We start from the raw sequence: 22,462 nt of genomic DNA on the forward strand, positions 1-22,462 counted from the left end.
AAAAATAATCGTAATAATTTTGGAAGAAAATACGTACAATAATTTGAGTACCAAATAATCGTAATAATTTTTTAAAGAAACACATACAATAATTTGAATATCAAATAATCGCAACAAAAAATAATCGTAATAATTTTGGAAGAAAATACGGGCAATAATTTGAGTACCAAATAATCGTAATAATTTTTTAAAGAAACACATACAATAATTTGAATATCAAATAATCGCAACAAAAAATAATCGTAATAATTTTGGAAGAAAATACGTGCAATAATTTGAGTACCAAATAATCGTAATAATTTTTTAAAGAAACACGTACAATAATTTGAGTATCAAATAATCGTAATAATTTTTGAAAGAAACACGTACAATAATTTGAGTACCAAATAATCGCAATAGAGAATAATCGTAATAATTTTTTAAGGAAACACGTACAATAATTTGAGTACCAAATAATCGCAATAGAGAATAATCGTAATAATTTTTTAAGGAAACACGTACAATAATTTGAGTACCAAATAATCGCAACAGAAAATAATCGTAATTTTTGGAAAGCGTCCCAATTGACTATACACGGGACATCGTCCCGCGAACTTTCGCCGTCGAGCAAAGTGTCGTGGGATTTTCCGGGGCGGGAAAAAATGCAAAACGCTTTCCGAGCTCGCGATTCTCCCGTGGTTCTTCGTCGTCCCCGGGCGTGCACGTTTCTCCGGGCTCGAGCGTTGCATGCGCGCGTATTTCTCAGCATCATCGCTCGTGCTACATAGAGTATTGACTCATTGCACGAGGAACGCCGGCAACGGAGATTTCTCCGGCCAGATTACGACAGGAACACCGCTCGTCGTTTTGCTACACGGCCTACGATTTACTCGCGACGGGCTTCGACGTACGCGCCGGCGGTTTTTACGAGGCTCGGTTTCTTGGATTCAGACTTCTTGTCGCCGAGCTATGCGGGAGATTTATTTAAATCGTGTGTCTTCGCCATGGGATGCTTTAAATCGCGATTGTTTCCTCGCGTGCATCTATACGCTATTATAGGATATCGATTCTCGCAACGGAATATTGTTTCCACGCAGATAAACTCACGTGCTTGTATCTGGAGGGTGGATCGTAAAGTAAACGACACCCATTAGCGACCGTGCCTCTTTCATTCTCTATCGAACGAAATAAATAAACGACTCGAAACCCATCCGAGAACGAAAATTAACTTTTCCTGTTAATTTATATATTATTTCATTATCGTCGAACTCGATAATAAATTGAAATTTTATTGTTGTTTATATCGTGAAGTAAGCGATACCCATTAACGACCGCGCCTTTTTCAATGACTACTTGTTTACCTTATCTAATTAATACGTCACACAAATCTGGCGAGCAAACTGATCGTGAAAATTAATTTACCTATTAATTTATATTCTATTTGGTTAATATCGAATTCGTTAATGGGCTAAAATTGTATCCCTTTCCATTCTTTGGATTTAAAATTCCGATAAGAAAGTGTTGTAAACAGAAAATATGGCCAGTTTGTACTTATTAATAGGATCCACGAATTTATTTATTTTGCTCTTCGCTGAAATAATGCGTCTTGTCTCTTCTGCGAACGTAATTTCCAGAGGATATAGTACCGTTCATAATATCTAAGAGCAGTCGTGTATGCTCGTATCGTAATAATTGCGGCAATTTAACAGACGCGAAATACATGAAACCGTCGTGACTACGCCTGGATAAAAATGACTGAGCGAGCATACCTTGGGGTCGAAGTTGAAGACCTGTTCAGGTTTTAGCGGGCACTCGAGACCGCATTTACAGGTTCCCACTGTCGTCAGGTACTCCTTCAGCTGATCCAGCGAACCCAGCGCTGTACTGCTTGGACTGCAACAGAATGAAAACGAAATTAAGAAACGGTACGATGCACGCGAATCAAAAATAAAACCGAACGACATACGTACGATACGACTTGCCACGGTCAATAATTCACCTTTCACATTACAAATATTATCAACTACATAGGCGAATATAAGTATAGCATTTTTGGCTGTACATTATATTAGTAGAAGAAACTTAACAAGATCGAAAACGTCCAAATAAATCAGGATTTATAAATTTATTACAACCAATGCTATAAAATTATTATTTAAAGAATTTTGTATTTTAAAAGATTCTAATTTGTATCATTATATATTTTTTAATTTATTTAAAATTCAACAGATTATGTTGTATTTATAGTTGTTTTAATTGTGTATGAATAACACATATTAATCAGGCTAATCAAATATTTTAAATAACGTGTCATGCATAAGTGACACTGATCTACAGTTCATACTTAATACGTTTATACAGGTATGAAGTAGAAAATCATCGTCACCGTGCATGAATGGCGGTCTGTCGCGAGAAATGGGAGTCGTAATACATGTATGACGCACGGCAGCGAATGTGTTAAATTAATCACTAGTATTCGCACCTCTCCCTTCCCACCGAATGAATCATTTATACTTGACAGTAATAATTTTCCTCTCTGATTAGCATCGACTAAATAATAAGTTCGATAACCAGACGCGTTACATTTGTCTCCTAGAAACGAAACTGTATAACAAAGAATATCATTGGGCGTTTTGAACACTTTTTTCCAAATACATGTTTTCTAAAATGGTCGACAAAAATAAGATTCGAAAATGGTGCGTAGCATATAAAAAATATATAAATATCAGTACTGAATCGTTGTTTATTTCAAATAAAATAATTCGTCCCTGAAGCAACGGTAAATCGTAATAATATTTCCAATCGCTTTCCAAACAGAACGATTATTAAATAGAGACTCCATCGAACGCAGACAGACGCGATGAAAAGGCAGAATGTAAAATGAAAATTGAAACGTCTCTTCCTTTTGCTTCGACCACGTTTCAAAGATGTTTCCGCGCGGGACCTCCGGCAAAGGAAACGAGCAAGCGATATCAAAGATAAATTAACCAACTCGTAAAGAAGGTGTACCGGTTGATGTTTCGAGGGGAGTGCCAAATAGGCATTTCATAATTTCAACGACCGCGTCAACGAAAGGGAAGGAGACGGTTTATTACCTACAAATACCGTGTCTTTGGCGAGGCTGGACAGTAATGGTTTAACGTTTTCTCAAGAAGGGATCTTTGCCTATAACTCAACCTCGAGAAAACAAAACAGTAAACTTGTCTATAAAAGGATAAATTGCTACAATGTTCGTCATAGACTTTATGGAAATTTCAAGTTTCCTACATTGCTATTTAAATTTTTCAGAAATCTTTGTTAAAGATTCATCAGTTTTTACAAGTATATTCAACGAAGACTGTGAAATTAAAATTAAGTCCATAGAGTGGTTACATAAACTGGGACAAATTAAGACTATTCTTTTAAATGAGACTATCCATTTTTGTCGACATTTTTCGATTCTTGTTCTCTTTTTCTGTATAAAAGTATACATGCACAATGAAAACAATATTTTACAAGATATTTCACACATTACACTTACTCCAACAGATATTCAAACGTTCTACTATAACAGTCTAAACATTTGTCTTTTACTCGTTTCTTCGCATTTTTAATCTTAATTTCTCTAGCTCGAACAGTAAGTAAGAAATTTATTCATATTTTACGCCTTCTCAAGTATTTATTTATAATGTACACAATACAGTAACGATTCTTAAAATAACCTCCAGACATGAAAATTGAAAATAAATATCCCCTGTTGTCGAATTTCGTCTCAGACGAACGAAAGATGAGCCAAGGAGTGACGTTCATTTAAAGAATCATCACCGGGTACGTCGTATTTCTGGTCCCCCGGAGCACTTTGTATTTGCATGGCCGGGAGGGTTGACCGAAAATCATCAATTAATTTAGAAACACGGCCGTCGAAACGGAGGACGCCGGTTGGCTGACCGCGGGAACGTTAAGATGGGTCATCACCTATCGCTCTCTGACGTCGAGACTCCGACAGCGATGCTTTGCGAGCAACTAATTCAACGAAGGGATCTTCGCCGGCGGTTCAGGTTGAATCAACGAGCTGAAACGGAGGCAGGGTCGCTGCTTGTATATTGATTACCCTATAGAGGGACAGAGAGACTTTGTTTCGGGGTACTTTGCAGCTTCCTAAACTAATAACCTCGGGCGCTTCATCCCGGGCATTATAACCCCGAGGGAAGGTTCGCCTTTCCCGTCCGAACCCCGGCCATAGGAATTCTCCTGGCAATTATTTCTCGTGACAACAAGACGAATTCGTGTACCAGCGTTCGCGCTAATTTGCGCCGGATTCGATTTGTTCGCTGCGATCCACGCCCCCCTCTCCCCCGCCTCCGCGTCCCGTTTTCTCCCTTTGTCGCGACCGTCGTGAATTATGAAATACATATTTCCACTTCGCCGCGAGTTAGCCGCGGATTATTATCACCGTCGAGCAAGAAATTCGGCCAAAGCATTCCCGGTCGTTGCCCGAAACACCCTCGAGGACTGCGATCTCATTTGGAAAGGACAATGGTAAAAAGTAGCTCGTTTTCAGCCTGAAAGTATTCTCACGGAACACCGTCGATGGAACACGCGTCATTTGGTGGAGGTTCTCCACTTGGAATGCAATTATTTAGGTGATCATTGGAAAACGCGTTAGCTTTTGCAAATAGCTGTTCTAAGATTTGATTTAATTCCGATAATATTTTCCCTCGTCGGTGAGTTATCTTGGGCTCTGATACACTTTGAATTACATTTTGATTATTATTAACGCGGCATACTTAGAGTATAGTTTCAGAATGTATAATTCACCGCATGCATAATTTCATTATAAATTAAACACCATCGCGATGCTTTGCGAACCGAGCTTCTGTTGTTATCGGTTATCTGCGTGATCTAGCCCGGTACAGTAATTAAAAGCATGGTTGATCAGCCAAGAAAATTCTCAGAGTAATTACTTTCTGCCACGGTAAGACGAATTTGCAATTTACACGCGCTGTTAATTTACCATGGATTCAATTTGTCGAGAAATATGCGGACAGCTATCAAGCTGAATCTCGCCGTTCCGTAATCTGTTTCGTTTAAAAATAATTAACACTTTCTTTTATGAATATTTACCAGAGCTATTATTCTTTCCATCAACGGTGATCATTCTGTAAATCGAATATAACCGATGATGTCTAAACTAAACGCAATTAAACAAACCTTTTATACAAAGTAAAAAGGTAATTTCGTCCAAGTATCTTATTTCGAGGTTGGTCTTTCTTGTATCATTGAAATTCAAATTCTCTAAATAAGATAATAAATTCGCGCTGGTGAGTAAGCTGGTCTCAGTAAAATTACATATTTCCACTACGTTCTCATGATTTTCGCGGTGAATCGAGCCACGAACAGACTTTTCCAGCGCCGCCCTCTCATCCCGGGATTTCGAAATGCAAAATCCTTGGCGATGTATCAACATTCACGGAACCATACACCCAGCACTGAATCCCAACGGCCGGATGGCAGGGAGAAAATAAGAATTCGAGGGTGCTCCTCCCCGCGGTCGCATATTCGGCGTAACTTCCTCGCTAAGGGTGGCCCCGTGCCCGTAGATAGCGAATTTTTGGGGAGATCCGCGAGAAAAAAAGAAAATACGCATACGAATGCGAGAACGAGCATACGATTCGATAAATATTCCAAGGCGACGCGAAAACTCGCGAGGGTTGAATTTTTCTTGCCCCTTTCGGAACTCCAGAATGGCTGACTCCTTTAACTAGAGTTTCGAAGAACCTTCGTAGACTTTACAAATTGGGGGACCTAAAGAAATTTAAAAAAAGTATTTCGTGAAAAGCAAAATCGATACACGTTTATCCCTTTTTACATTGCACCAGGGATTTCGATGTGCTATATTCGTTGTCGTGGAATTATCGAATAAAATGTTATTCTCATCTGTGTTTCCAAAATGGTAAGAAAATATTTTTAAATGGTGATAAATTTATCCACGTGTCTGGCTGTCAAAGCTAGGCACAAAGTGAATTACGAAATGGTGAATATTCTAAAACGTTGAAAGTTCGAAACACGTGGGACCGAAATACTCGAGTGGCAAGGGACTGAGACTGTTCCAAAAATGTTTCGATACTCGAGGGGTCGTAAATCATTCGAACGGCCCGAAAAGTTTCGCATTCTGAGGTGTCTAACATAATAGATATTACGCGAGAGTTGCCAGCGCGCGGAATAGAGCATTTTCCTGCAAAGCCACGACACCGGATCCAACTAACAGCTGTGATTCTATAAATAAGGGTTGCGGGTACTTCCTCCTGTTTCCAGGGAGCACGTGAAGTGTGTCGAGGCATGTTGCACGAAGTACAGAGGCACTGGATGAATTATATCGGTTAGAAGGGCTGGCTAAGCTGCTTGTCCTTGTAAAGCGAATTCTGTTGCCAACGAAACTAACGTCAACTTTTACGCCACCCCTTGCGACTCGCGCCATCCCCTTTCCTCTTCGATCACTCTTGTTTTCGTAGCTACCCTCCACCTGTTATTTATAACCGATTCGGTGAATTTCATTCTGATATATTTAACCCGTACACAGGGTGTCCAGAAGGGTTGAGATCAAACTTGTAACACAGTGTCACTGAGGTCAAACGGATGAAAAAAGAAACTTATGGATTACACAGAATCTTTTTCTCTTTCGAATTTAATATTTTATTAAATTCTGCTTGGGCAAATCAGACACAAAGACGGGATTATTTTTATATACATATACATTATAATAAACAGATTATATTTATCTACTTCTTTCACAATACATGCATTCGTATATTCAGAAGACTCACATAAATACTCATTATAACGATATTGCAATTTTAAATACGTATTCGACTTTTGACGTGGGAATATAGTAATTTCTCTTTACGCAGTGACAATTACTCAGTGCAAGTGATTTTCATTCGCTAATAATTATATTTTTATATTTTTCTAGCGTTACTAGGGAGACAATTCTACGATAATAATTTGGTGAAATTATTTCCTGATGTTTGCAAGCGTAATCGACGATGAATGCTTAATGGAGAACAAATATACGAAGAAGAAAACGAAAGCTCAGAAGGAATTCCGGGACGGTTTTCTGGTCTGTCCGACAGCTTTGCACGCGTGATGCTGACAAGACGTGACATTAGAACAGTCAGGTTCTCATAACCCTTGACTCGTGGACACGTACGTACCCGAAGCTGGGAATGTTGTTGACGCGTGGACTATACTTATCTGTGATCTACGAACAGTTTACCCTCCGCACACGCTTTTCTCCGGTAACATGCACGCGCACCGGAGCGCGTCCACATGTTCCTTGAAACAACAAGTACTCCGGGAGTGCTCTCTGGACCGAGCGTGGGAAGCCAAGACAAATCCTTTCTTCGACTATGTTGTTCTTTCGAACACGAAAATATCTTTGGATGTTTAAATGCACCGATGCGTGGTCAGAGTGCTCGACAGCAGGTGTTCGAAAGTATGTAAAATTTTCCAAGGAACGTTAGAATAACTTCATTTTGGTGTCAGACTTTGAATCATGATGAAATAGAAGAAGAAAACACGCGTGGAGGGGGAAAAACGAAGCTATAAAACAAAAATTTACAGTGATGATTCGTAAAATGAACATTGATCCGGGGTTGGAACGTTCATCTTTCGTATAGTGGAGGCGAAATTCGATACCAAAAGATTATAGTTTGGAGGGATAGAAGTGTTCGATTTACGAATCATGATAGGGGTTCATTTTAAGAGTCACTGTTCTGTCAAACACGACGAAAATAAGAAGTAATAAAGGCAAAGGGATATCATACTTCTTACTACAATTATATTGTTATTTAAAATCCCATTATAATCTACAATAACATAGATTAATACAAAGAAGATCAATCCAGAAATTTTTCTATTGCTCAATAAATTTTTTCCAGTTTCTAAAGTTCATTGTATTTACTTTCATTATTCTATCCTAATAAATTGTCATCTTAAACACCATTGAATTATTTTAATGCCTGAAATCCAGTTTTGCTGTTCGAGTTGATTCAGCAGAGACGAAAATTAACGCACAGACACGAAGCAGTAAGTTATAGTAATCGTTTCGTTCGATATTCCAGTCGCTGGCGTAATTGTAGAGGCGTTGGATCGCGAGTGGCCAAGAGTCAAGTAGATTTGCGAATGGAGGGAAATTGTTAAGCGCGCGGATAGAGCAGAAACGAAGATCACGGGTGATAAATCGCCGAAGGCAGGTCACAACGCTAGATATACCGAGGCGTACCAATTGGAATTGGCTCGTAATTCGCGGCCATTCCGACGGATGGCTTCACCCCAATAATTACCGTTCCACAATAAATTTATGACAGCAATAATTTACACGGAAACTGCGGCCGACTGGCTCGATAAAGACCGATTCGCTATAAAACGAAGCCACGTCGGGCCCGATGCTCCGACGCGGTTCAACCGCGACATGCACCCGTCTCGTTTGTACAAGATCAAACTTTAAATCGTTGCGATAAGCCCGACGCTTTCACGTACGGTGTCGTCCATAAGTTACCGGATACTTGGCCTGTCCGGCTCGGTAAGTGCAAATTAGGATACGGATACAATTTTCTGAAACGATCTCGTTACCTCGTTTGGCTACGTTTACTTACTTTAATCGTTGTTTCGATCGAATTTATAATACGCTCGCACAGCAGATGGACGAAATCCTTATTTAAATGAAAATTTCGAGCAATAAATTGGATAAACAGCTGTTTACCCTGGCACTCGTTAAGGAAAAATTTTAATTCCAATTAGAGAATTAATTATTTGGTAACTGGTACAAAAACTATTCTGAATATTCCTATACGTTGGTTTCATCGACTATTATCCTGACAAAATTTTCTTCAAAAAGTGCTACCAATTGTTTTCTGAGAAACCAACGGAAGGTATCGACCTCATTATTATAAATTCAAAGAATACGTTCTTTTTACGCAGGGAAATTAATTCTTATTAGATGTATTCACGATCCAATATTTATATGAATATTTTGCAACCTTTTCGTGAGAATATTACCGAAATAAATAAAGCTATTTGCAATGTAACTATGCAGACCTTTTACACGAATTACCAGAACGGTAGTGTCAAAGTTAATTTAATTTTTGATCATTATTGGGTCCCTGTAAGTCTCCGATTTGTCACAGTCCCGACCACGAGGAGCAACCATCATTATCCATGTAAAAGTATTTCACGCAAAAATTGTAACGCATAAGATAGAACGCGTTATAATTTTTTTTTTTGTAACCTATGCATTTACACGTCGAACTATTTCCGCCTAAAAAGTCTCCGCGTCGAAACGAATGAAACAAATGTCCAAGTTTCGCCAGATGAACTAAACGATGAACGTCAGCGGTAATTTAACCCTTTCGTTACGTCGTCGGTAGCAGACTAATCATCGCCCGCGAAACGATCTGTGGATATTAGGGACGATATTAGATGTCCTCCGCGAAAATATTGCCCGTCAAAATGCTTTTGTTCCAAGATACGACCACAAATTAAATCAATTTTTCTCTGTTTTTATCAGTGTGAGGGGATTGATTCTTTCAGCCCTAATTGATTAATACCTGTCATGAAATTTTCTTTGCAGTACTTTTGTATTACAGATTTTTTATTCTGAATTTCTTGTGATTTCTAAATGTTTAATTTGCATTTGAGTTTTCAGTAACCATTGTATAATTGACAATTCCATTGCATATATTATTTGAGGGAGAGAGGCCTTCAGCCCTTAGTTATTAATAAACTGCGAATGTTTATGCATTTATGAGAAATTTTAATTTGAAAAAAGTACAGAATGTACTTAACAAAATATAAGAAATACTTGGAGTAAGGTATGAATTATTACATTTAGGGGTTGAGAAAACCCTCTACAAAGCTCCCATATTATTAATTCTGTTAATAAAAATATGAATGTGCATAAAGATCCACAGTTCAGTTATTAAGTAAGAATAATTTGTGAATTTTCAGTTTGCTTTTTAAATTAAGTTTTCAATAACCATTGTATAATTGTCAATTCCATTGCATATATTATTTGGGGAGAAAGGATAACTTCAACCCTTAGTTATTAACTAAGATTGATTTGTGAATTTTCAGTTTGTTTTTTAAATTGAGTTTTCAATAACCATTGTATAATTATCAATTCCATTGCATTTATTATTTGACGAAAAAAGGATCACTTCAGCGTTTAGTTATTAGACGAATAAGAACGTAAAATTTGGAAAACGAATTAATAACGCGTAATGCTTTTGGAAAATAATTGGTCAAAGTACCAAGTACAGGAAGTACGGTGATTATGGCGGAAAGAAGGCTGGACATCCGAACGGTGTACATTAACCCTTTCACTTAGCGAAGCACCTGTGCAGTTCAATCGTACGAACCGCCAACAGCACGTATCCAAGCAATATTTAATTATTTAATTACCACAGGTACACGGTTGTTATTGTTATGTATCAAATAAAGTCCTATGAATTTGAATACATTCATTCAACGCAACTGGGAAAAAATTCTGGAAAAACTGAAGTTTCCCACGGATATCGACACAACACCTTTACATTCGATGCTGACAACTCTTTTATATACTTTGTATCTTTTCGACCAATCTCAAAATGTGTTGAACAAATTCTGTGTTTTCAAAGTGTATACAGCGAGGTACTGTCAAATTGGTCGCATTGAGTGAAATGGAGACAAATCTTCAACGTTTATTCATTCTACAGACTCTAAAATTGTTCAGGAATTAAAGTGCACGTGTAGTTTCATTTACAAATTGCACGATTCTGGTATAGTAACTCGATTTTAAAATAACGAAGGCTGTTAATAATGTTACGCTTCATAATCAACGATCATCACTCGATTCTTTTGTATCATATTTTACTTAACGTTAAAGCATTTAAAAAATAATCAACTAATGGAGGATTACATAAAATAATTATCAGTTTAAACTTGCGGAAGGTCGCAGCAGCCCCAATAATCCTCTCAAGGGTTAATTGCATCTTGTATTTCTTCTTCCTTATTTTTGATATTTCATGTATTCGAGGAAGTTAGTGCTACGCATGAACATTTAACGAAAACGAAAAAATTGCATAATTGAAATACAATATAATTGAATTAATACAACTCTGCTTGAAACACTATTACCGAAGAAAGTAAGAATTAAACACAGATCCACTATTCGTCACAGTAAAATTCTGACGAAATGTTTTACGATCGCCAGCGAAAAAATTGCACTTTGTTCATTTTTTTCTGGGTTAAAGGTTACTTTGGCCTGCAACGAGATCGGCTAAATCGAGTTTCGGTCGGATGGGATAAATACCCCCACCGTGCATCGAACCGCGGCACGAAAGCGGTGCCGCAAATCAATAATCCTATTCGCAAGATCGTTCGTGCCCGATCAATTTCGGTGTCCATTACGCCTCGAAGAGAGCGGTCTCTATCCGCGGGCCTGGGGCGCGATATTATCGGGCAGAACGCTGCTCAGGCCGGAAAGGGGGCCCCGGCTCACGGAATGGGGGGGGGGGGGGGGAGGAACAGGCACGAATAATTTTCGACCACGAAAAGTGAAACGTTAACGGCGCCCGATCACGAACCCATGCTCGTTTCCTTCGGGTGTTTTGCACTTTTGTGTACGCGATCGTAGCTGCAACCAACAAACGCCCGAACGAGACGGAAAGAGAGGGGCCCAGGGACGGACGAGGAATGATTTCGCGAGTTGGATCAAGCCCAGATTGCAGTCATTTGCCGACATAAATTGCACGGGGGACGGTCTGATCGTCTCGCGCGAAGAAACGAGGGCCGTTATGCGCGGTGCGCGTCTAAAACGCCACGGATCGAGAAAAAATCGGGGGCTACCCGCGGTGAGGCGTCGGTGCTCTCCGAAGGAACTACTCGCGATGCCAGATCGCCCCCAGGCGCCCTCGACGATGATTGCTCGGTTTCTGTCAAGCCACGTTTCGATTCATTCGGTCAATTCCACGACGTTCCGATGGCATTTCCAGCGTTTCTCCCCTTTGAGCCGCGGATATGATTAAATTCTATCGCTGGCGGAAAGTCGACGCTAGGCACTCCGGATTTCGACCAAGGCTTTCCGTTATTCACCCCTAAATTCGGTCACCTGAGAGAGCTTGATGTCATTGCAGAAGAGTGATTTACGATATTTAAAAATCTACACACGCAATTTTTTTAGGATTTCTGTATAGGATTACTCGAATAAGAACCTCAGAGTCTAAATTTGAATTTGATTGAAAATTTATGATACTAGATGTTAATGTTTCGTTGGAAATCATAAACAAAAATTGAAGGGGCCAGTCTCATGTGAGACCTCAGAAAAACTCTTTTTTTATTTCAGTTTTTGAAAGTATATATATTTAAGAATGTACTGTTAAATTTTGAAAAATAAATGCCAAGTATTGTAGATTGTAGAACATTTTTTGTATAGCTTTATGTAACATTTATGTACACATGAGACTGCCCCCTTAATAAATAGTGTGCCACGATATTTAGCAGTAGGACAAAATGTAGTGTTACAATTTTATAAGATGCCCACTTCATTTTATCCTTTCACAATAGTTTGCTATTTACTCCTACAAAAATGAAACTATTTCTTTCTATTCTTCATCAAATAGTCCATAAACTTATAATGACAATAGCACTAGTTTGATTAACACTAAAACTACCAAATGACCCATCAGTAATTTCTAATAAAATTCGTAAAATATTTAGTGGACTAAATTTTTGAAAATTTACCGTAATTTTCTATAAGAGAATAAATAAACGCTTAAAAAATACTCTATAATTGTTAATGACTATTTTTGCAGTACCTGATACTTTTGTTCCCGACTGTACTGTACCAATGTTTGCAAAACGAGCCTTCTGCCGACCGATATGCATCGAAATATCCATATAAACAATTTGCTCGAAGTTTGCCGAGTATTTTTAAACATCGAACGCGCGATACAGAATGCGGTTAACGCTCCTTCGTTAACAAGTATGCATCGCGTAACGGAACTTCCTGAAATAATTACCGTCGGACAATTAAATTTGTAACGCCGTTAATCTGTTCCTCCGGGGTTCCAACCTCGTTCCCGTAACAACGCAACGAATGTAAATTAACTTTACTTACCACGTAGATACGCGATAGTCTAATTACTGTCTGATAATATTTGATAATAACCCGTCGCTCGTAACGCGAGCGTGTAAGCGCTGTTTTAAAATTATTTGCACAATTTAATTCGCGGGAAGCGTTAACAGATTGCATAATGAATCATGCAATTCGATACTGTAACGAGTGGTAAGCCTAACGACTGTAATATTTTCAGTGGAATGTTACAAGATGCATACATCTAGATAGAAAAAGGAGGGGTGTAAAGGTTAGAGTTATTTATAAAGACCTTGATTGTCCCCTCATCGTTCACGGCCTTGTTTTATATTGCTCTTAATCTTCCGTTGCAATGTAAATAGCGCGCCCAACAAAGTAACAAAAAGATACATAACCGAGATACGAATACTGCAACATTATAATATCTTATCAGAAAATAATCAGAAAGAAATAATGGACTTACTGGCGGAATTCGTTTCTGTATTTTCCGTTCGACCTCGATTACCAGAAACATTTCGAACAATTTTAATATTACCCTTTAAAGTACGCAATGAAGAGTTGGATTATATACAGAAGTCGCTTATTTTTTTCGACGACGTTTTATCGTAATACGTGTATTCAGGGACTAATAAGTAATTACGTAACATCTGCGGAACATTAATCCTCGATCCAAACTTCAGATAACCATCGAGAATCGCCCCGCGTGTGTTTCTACAACCACTAAAAGTTGTTGAACATTGGAAACTACGTGCTTCGGGTTCGTATATAAATTAGTTCTACCGACTTTCCTTATCGCTGAATTCCGTGCCAGATTTTATTCCTTCATTTATAGAAACATAAATTAACGTCATAAAAAATAAACGACTACCCCAGGGCTTGATTAATCGAGCTGCCAAACGTGGCGTGTTAATAAATCAGTGATAAACTCGCGGCTTCGCTCGACGCCGCGAAATCTTATAAATCGCCCACGGAACGGCGCAACAACAATACAACGAACAACAGATTATTTTCAGAGTTATTATTTATGTGCAGAAAGGGAAATATCGTGTGCGCCATTACGTAGTTCTGGAGAAATCCCCGTAATTTCCTTGTCTTTCGCGCTCACCTTTCCCGCGAGAGCCATAAACGCAAAAACCATGATGCACCTCCGTCAAATGAGCAGTTAACCCCGATTTAGCTCGCGCGTGCGCCGCCGTCGACCATTAAATAATAAATCAATAACGCAAGCTAATAATACGCAGATTTACCGAGTCCCACAAACAAAGATACTCCGTTCCCGACGCGGAGGAACGAAATTCAACGTGAACTAGGAAAACGAAACGTAATTGGCCTATGGTTTGTTCTCGTACTCTTGCGATTACCCGGTTTCGATAACACGTAGCAAGCAAAAACGAAACTCACGCGAGAAACAGATTTTCATTTTTATCGACGCGCACCACAATATTCTAAACTCTAATCGAGTTTCAATATCCTTAAATTTGATCTACGAGTCTTCGATAAAAATTTTCATTTATATTTATTATTCAGCTTATCGCGACAATATTTTAAAAAAATTATTTCCGAAACTGGTTGTCCGCGAAAGGGGATAATTCGTTCCCAAAAATTTCGGGCTCCTCTCTCCTCGTCGATAATCTCGTTAGAGGGGTATCGTATTTTTTTCTTTTTTTTCCCCGTAAAACATATCCTGATGGCTGGCGGATATTTTGGAATAGCGCGTCGAGGATAAAAGGGATCGCGGGAACGGGAAGCTGCCGGTTAATTAATATGCTCCCGCTACCCGTTTTCAATAATAATTATACCCTTCCGTTTTTCTGCCCTGGTCGCATTTTTCATTCGAGCGTAATCACGGCATCCACCCGAGCGAGGCACCGAGAAAAAGAGGAAAGAAAAGAAAGAATCGAAAGCCGCCTCTCCGTGGTAGACGAGGTTGCCGGCAATTACGCGAAATTAGCCGACTGCCGATACTCACGGCGATCGAATATCTCTTTTTCTGGACCCGGATATTTCGGAACTGCCGGTATTCGTGAACCGGTATCATTAATGCCGAGACAACAGATGCGGAGCGCGATTTATATTCACGAGCAGGGCTCTTTACTCGGTCAAAACGTAGCGAAATAGAACGCCTGCAATTTCCTGTTTCCTTTCCTCTAATTGAATTAATTAATACGTCTCCGGTTGGAAATTTCTACCGGCCAAGGTATCGTCTGCTGTTTTTCGCGGTTCCTTTTTCCTGGCGAGATCGACGATTCCACTCGATCAAGCGTACTCCGATAACAGTCTCACGGCATATTCTTTCTTTTCGTGATTTCCTTTTCCTCGACAAAATTGTTCACTTGTTAGTATTGTGGGCATATTTCTAATGTATAGGGGAAGTTCCCCTGAAACAATAGTAGTATGACAACATTTATTTCCATTATGTTACAAACAGGATGTTCAGTCATCCATGGGAAAAATTTGAATGGGAGATTCTAGAGGCCGAAATAAGACGAAAATTAAGGATACTAATTTGTTGATTGAGACTTCGTTAGAAAGTTATAGAAACATTTCCGGCCACACAGTATATTTTCGGTAGAGAATTTTTTTCTCGAAAGTACGTAGGATTTCGGGGGTATGTGTATTTACCAAAAATGATTGTAATTAACTCACGCAACCAAAAATAATTTTTCCAGAACGATTTAAAATTTTTTAATTTTGTCGACTTTGTTCATCTATTCGAATTTTTTTCTCAAAAGTGGATAGGATTTCGGGGATATGTCTGTTGACCAAAAATGATTGTAATTAATCCCTGCAAACAAACATAATTTTTTTAGAAGGATTTAAAATTTTTTAATTTCGTCGAAAAATTTATCCACCTATTGAATTTTTTTCTCAAAAGTGCATAGGATTACGGGGGTATATCTGTTGACCAAAAATGATTATAATTGACCCCTGCAATCGAAAATAATTTTTTTAGAACGATTTGAAATTTTTTAATTTTGTCGAAAAATTTAGGCAGTTACCCCCTGTCGATTTTTCTTAAAAATTCGTTTTTGATTTTTAGTAATTTTATTTGACGCCCTACAGAAAAGTAGTGTAATACTTTTTTGTAGGTACCCATGAGCTCTACTTCAGAAAAAAGTTTCATTGAAATATATTCACAATTGTAGAAGTTATGGCTGTTTGAAAATTGGACCATTTTTATGGTGTTTTTCTAACTTTACGGGGTTAAAGAACAACTTTTCGAATATTTTTGGAATTTCTACATATTGCCCATCAAAATACGCGTTGATTGCTTTTTTAAACATCAAAATCGTCCAATCCGTTCAGGAGTTATGACATTTCAAAGATTCGCATCAAAGTTTAGGGCAACATTTCTGGCCTCATATTAGGTTTTCGGTAAAGAATTTTTTTCTCGAAAGTGCGTAGGATTTCGGGGGTAAGTGTAATTACCAAAAATGATTGTATTTGACCCCACAATCTAGAAATATTTTTTTTAGAACGATTTGAAAAATTTTTTTTTTGCCAAAAAAATTTCAGCACTTATCCGAATTTTTTTCTCAAAAGTGCGTCAGATTTCGAGGGTATGTCTACTGACCAAAAATGATTGTAATTGCCCCCTGTAATCGAAAATAATTTTTTTTAGAACGATTTGAAATTTTTTAATTTTGTCCAAATATTTAAACCCTACTTGAATTTTTTTCTCGAAAGTGGATAAGATTTTAGGTGTATGTCTATTCACCAAAAAATGATTCTAATTGACCCCCGTAACCGAAAATAATTTTTCCAGAATGATTTGAAACTTTTTAATTTAATTTTGTTAATAACTTTTTAACAAAGCCTCAATCAACAAATTGATATCCTTGATTTTCGTCTTATGTTAGCCTCTAGAATATCCAATTAAAACTTTTTCCTGGGGTAGCCGAACACCCTATATATTTCTTCGAGTATCTATCGCTTTAATTTATTCAGTACAAATAAACACATTATAATTCTCGGTAGTTCTAGTGTTTGCGAATACAATTTTCAAAAGTGACTAATAAATAACAAACAGTAGCTCTGATCACATCGTCATCAACTACTGTACATAGTCACAAGAAAACAGCTCCATGGATCTTAAAAATTCTTGAAATGAATGATAGATTTTACCAAACTTCCTAAAGATCAAATAAGTGACACGGAACATAGATACAATTTCAAACAATTATGCTGCAATTCAACTACCAAGAAATATATACCGATGCATCCAAAACAGACCAGGGGGTTGGATTTGCCATCGCCTGCGACAACACGATCAAAAAACACCATCTTTCAAAAACATGAATTAAAAAAAGGCAACGGTGCATTAAAAGATATCCCCTGAAGCAAGCAGTAACGCAAAAATGTATAATATTCCGGTTGATCGGCGTTCTCCAGCTGAGTTCTCGTCCCTCAGGAGAGTCTGAGTCCTTTTCTCCAGCATTTTCTAAGCACACACGTATCAGCCATTAAACGAATCCGTAACAGGCCCATAAAACTCGTTCCCCGGGTACAACGTCGTGGCTCCTTCGCTCCTCCAGGAATCCAAGGGCTAATTTGCACGGTCGTTCGTCGTAATTCCGGGTGATCAGGGTGGTTTGCATCTCGAGCGATTGATAAGCTCCGCGGAACAAGAAGCTGACGCATGGAGTGCTTAGAGCACCTGAGCCCGTAGTCGTAAAGTTGGCAGTAAGCCTTGTTTATCGGCCGCGGCACGGCAAGGAATCTCTTTTATTTGAAGCACGGGACTCTCGACGGGAGTCGGAAAATTCCATTTGCGGCGAGTAAATAAAGCCCTAAATTTTCGCAGGAATTATGCCGTTTTCACGCTTAAGCGACTCCGCCTTCGGGCTTGAAGAATTATGCTAGCACGGGGAGAGCCACGGCCGACCCGTGGCGTGCTGTAATTGAATCTCTCGAATAAAATACGACACCTAGCGCTCGCGTATCCTGAAATTAGTTTAATCGCGTGTCGCGAACGATCGCTGATTCGAATTACCAGCGCGCCTCTTTGCTCGGGGAAAAATTCACCTTCCCCTCTTAATACTGCAACCCTCGAAAGGTCAGACATGGTGGCATCAACGCTAGAACTGCAATCATGGTGTATTTATTGGCAGCAAAGAAATTAAAACGATACTCGAAGAAATGTACAATAGAATGGAAATAAATGTTCATCAATTCTCAGGTAGAAAACTACGGTCAGTTATGAGAAACCCAGTCAATTTCAGAGATCACAATTTTTATTAGAAATTACGAATAGATCATTTCTAACGCATTTCGGTAGTTCCAGTGTTAACTGATAAGAGAATGTCAGAAAATTTTTTACTTTTTATCCCTTTACGAATAATTTGTAAATGATCGTGAAGAGAATGAAACTGATCGGTGGAAAAGTTTGATTTTGATATTTAGGGTTAAATTTCCAGGTTTTCAAACGAAGAGGATATCGAATGATAGTCTTGATTGATCGGTACAATTTTTTGCATCGAAAGCTTGCTTTCTTTTTAAGGAATGAATACGTAACAACGTGATCATCCTGTTTCTAAGATTACGAGTCGCGAACATGGGTTTTAACAAGCGAAAAAGAACAATAATAATAGGAGACGCTTCGATAAGTCGGGTGAACACGTTGTTAGCCTTTATTTTTACGCGATCCTGTTTGCGAAGATTGATATAGTGGAGACGTTCAAGATGTATGGTCACACTGGCGTAGAAACCGGTCGAACTTCCTCAAAGTGTCAATCCCCGTACGTAACGAGTGTTCAAGTTTGTTCTAACTCAATTTACAAGTAAATCTATGACTAGTATCTGTGCATGTGTTATTATTTATCACAGAATGTTGTAACAACAAAATTCTATTTTCTCGAAAATAGTTGGACGTCAGAATAAGTAGAAACAGCGAATAATAAATAGACGTATGTACCAGCCAAACGTATTCAATATTAATAACGCTACATCAATATAAATCAGATTATCATGAGCCAAATTCTTAATAAAATATACAATTATTTACCTATTATTGTAGCGTCGTAAGTGTTTATTAATACGAACAATTTTAGCGTTATTTTTTTGGAATTATGATTATAATTACATAAAATAATATGGTAGAAAATTCAACTAGCCACTGGAAATATAAACGTAGAGATTTAATAGTGTATTAATTACGGGAAACGTTGTTGATAATTCGTTATCGGTTTTTGTTGGCAATCGATACGCGAGCATCGAAAATTCACATCGAATACAGTCCGTATGTATTCGTATATTTTATTTTATTTGATGTTTAATATTTTCATTCATTTGGTAAATGGTTCGAACATTTTATTACCGTGCTAACGATACATATACATTTTGTTCAGTGGTTTATTTCGTTTTCGCGATAAATTGTTTGCTTTTCCTCGTTAAAATTTTGTTCGTTTCCATTACTTTCGATCTTAAACGAAAATTAATATGTTTAGCAGACCCGTTTCGTGCATCGTTACTTTTTCGGCTCGAACGCACTGTTATAGCGAAATTAAACTATTTAATTAATATCGCTGCCTCGGCAAATCCTTTAAAATCATCGTTACATAGCTTTCAAGTATGTTTTCTTCGAAACAAGCGTTAATTATGCCGATATGCACAAGCGCTTACTCAACGTTGTTATTTGTTCGTTATTTCGAACAAAGACGTTTATGTCTGTCTAACACGCGGAAGTGAGAAAATTTATGATCGATCACTATTGCGAATTAGCATTTTACGTGCAAACGATAAACGAACGCGACCATTAAAAACTATTACCCGGTCTCCCGTACACGCATTCCGGCTATTAAACAATTATTTTTATCTCGATCGTGAACGTAACGCCTAGCGCGTGCCTCGAAAAAATGAATTTTTTAAACGACCGATTCGTAGAAAAGATTATCGTGCACGAAAAGAAAAGGAGAAGTTAATCCGAAACTTCGACGATGGAGCACTGGCGGAGCGTGGGACGTGTGTTATAATAAAAATTTACCGGGGTCTGGAACGGTTAAAAATAATGGACGTGTATTTTCTTTAGCCACGATAACTCAAACTAAGTGTCTCGAGACTTATGGAAACAAAAAAAAAATATAATTCATGGTTTCTCGCAGACTATAACACGGCGTTACGAAAATCATTCTCATCGTATTCATTTTTGGCGTTATTAAAATTTTTATGAAGACAAAAAGTTAATTTTATTTTAACTTTATAATTAATCGTACCTATTTCTATTTGATATATTACTGTAAATAAAATTGTCCATTTCTGTCGTAGACAAATAAAAAATATTCTTAAAAAAAAGATACAAGTTCAAGTACAATAAAATTGTTATGAAATATCTTATTCGATAAAAGAAAATAACTAAATAATAAAAAAAAAATCGGATACGAAATTAAAATTTTGATTAGTTTTCAACTGGGCAATGAAAATTGATTGGAATATTAGTTTACGATCAAGTACAATGAAATTGTTATGAAATATCTTACTCGACAAAAGAAAGTTACTAAATAATAAAAAAAAACAAAGTTTGAAGCTTCGAAGGGGAGAAATATTTGTTTGTTGTTTTCTGTGTGTACATTTTAGCGAATGTTCCATTGTTTCATTGTTATTTGATCGATGGTCATGGTAAAGGACGTGCATAACCTATACCTACGTCGAGTTGGAATTCACGCTATGCAGCCTTATCAACGAGACCCGCAACGTGAGCCTGATAATCTTATCTCGTAATGCGTACATTGTCGTTGATAGTTGTGGCTCGGATATATGTAGCAAAGTTCCATCGTAAAAAGTCTGAGAAAGATCGTAGTTGTAGGGGAAACAAATCTGCCGGGTGTAATAAATATTCATGCTGGCGTTTGCTGGCTCAAAACATTTACTCGTATTTCACCGTGCGAATAAAACGTAAACCTATTTGTCTTTTTATTATTACGGGGTATTCGAAAGACTTACCGCCAATTTTGTTCAAGTTACTTTCTAGAAAAGCGAGTCTTTGTTTCAGTAAAATATAATACAAAATCAATCGAGCAACTTGATATTTTTATTTTTAATTTTTTAACAGTTTGCTTCTGAGGTACAGATTTTTATATTAGTAATTAGATAAGTCTTTGTTTAGAATTATATGATTTACAAGTGACACAATTTAAGTGGTATTAAAATTGTGCTATTAGTCTCGATTTGTTCGATCTAAAATTTTTTTTAGTAACTACCAAATACTGCAATTGTCGTTGTTGAAAAACATCGTACTCGTAAGTTCTTTCGAATTAAATTCGGAGTAGGTAAGAACAACGAACCGCGAAGGATCGATCGAAATTAAATGGTCGTTTCCGAGCGAACGGGTGGAGCGCGCGAAACGAAATTGCTCGACAAATATCTGGAAAGTAATTTTTTCGTAAACGCGTTCACGGCGCGGTTTTCTCGTAGGAACGAAGCATTAAGCCGAGTCACGTTCCGGTGGCTCGGCTGCTATCAGGAGAGTTCACGATTCAAAAAGAGAAACGGTTTGTTACCAGAGTGGAGAACAATCGTCGGGCGGCGATATAGGAGAACGGATCGTCGGTTCGCAGAGTTAATGGGGATCTCGTCCCAATTCCGATACAATGTGCTCCGCCGAGCAAAGAGGCCAACGCCGGTGATGCGAAACGTACCAGATTCTTTTCGCAATCTGCTCGAATTGGTTAAAAGAAAATCGGAAATAAGGGAACTCGCGATAAAACGATTCCGAGCAAACACAATGCTCCACGAAAATAATCGGTCGCGTTCGCTGGCCACCGTTACTTCGACTGGTTTCACGCTGGTACGTTCTCGTATTTAAATACATACACGTCTTCGTGCTGGCACGAAGCATTTTTTCGCGTACAGGCCGTCCCACGCCACTGGGTCGAACCAAAACATCGAAACTGTGAAAGATGAAACAACGTTGCATCGGAAGAAATTAAATGGTCTCGAGTGATATACAGGATGCAGTTTGTTATAGGATTGGCCCAGCTATAGTTCACACTACTATTATTGATGCGGATCGTAGAAAACTCTAGGAACTGTGAGAAATGATGGGGATGACTCGTGAAACATTTAAGCGGATTCGTGGTCACTTAAGAGGGTATTGTTGTCTAGAATTTAAAAAATCGAATTTTTTTTATTACACTTTCTTAAAGACAAGCTCGACAGTGTCTGAGAATACTCATCCCTCTTTCTAACAATAAAAATGAATAGTCCCTCAAGCGCTTGCGAGAAAGGCAAGAGCGTAGCCCTCTAGCGGCGAGCGTGGGAAGCAACGAATAAACCCAGCTACGCCCATGCGAGTCAGGGTTTCCTCGCACGTTCGCGATCGTGACAAAGCAAAAAATTAATGACCGTGGTGTCAAAATCTTGCATACGAGTCGCTTTGAC

The 22,462-nt window shown here is 38.1% G+C and overlaps 1 protein-coding gene across 7 annotated transcripts in view; it reads right to left on the reverse strand.

Annotated features, from left to right (window-relative positions):
* LOC143345929 (uncharacterized) overlaps positions 1-22,462 on the reverse strand; it is a 409,789-nt gene that overhangs the window by 133,766 nt on the left and 253,561 nt on the right. For all 7 annotated transcript variants that reach the window (XR_013080350.1, XM_076773548.1, XM_076773553.1 and 4 more), the window contains exon 2: positions 1,749-1,872. Coding sequence is in view for 6 of the 7 variants with exons in the window: in XM_076773548.1 (XP_076629663.1) it covers positions 1,749-1,872 (124 nt within the window). In the remaining variant the exon portion in view is untranslated. The remainder of the gene's footprint in view (positions 1-1,748; positions 1,873-22,462) is intronic.

Source organism: Colletes latitarsis, chromosome 9 (assembly GCF_051014445.1).
Source record: "Colletes latitarsis isolate SP2378_abdomen chromosome 9, iyColLati1, whole genome shotgun sequence".
Lineage (NCBI taxonomy): Eukaryota > Metazoa > Arthropoda > Insecta > Hymenoptera > Colletidae > Colletes > Colletes latitarsis.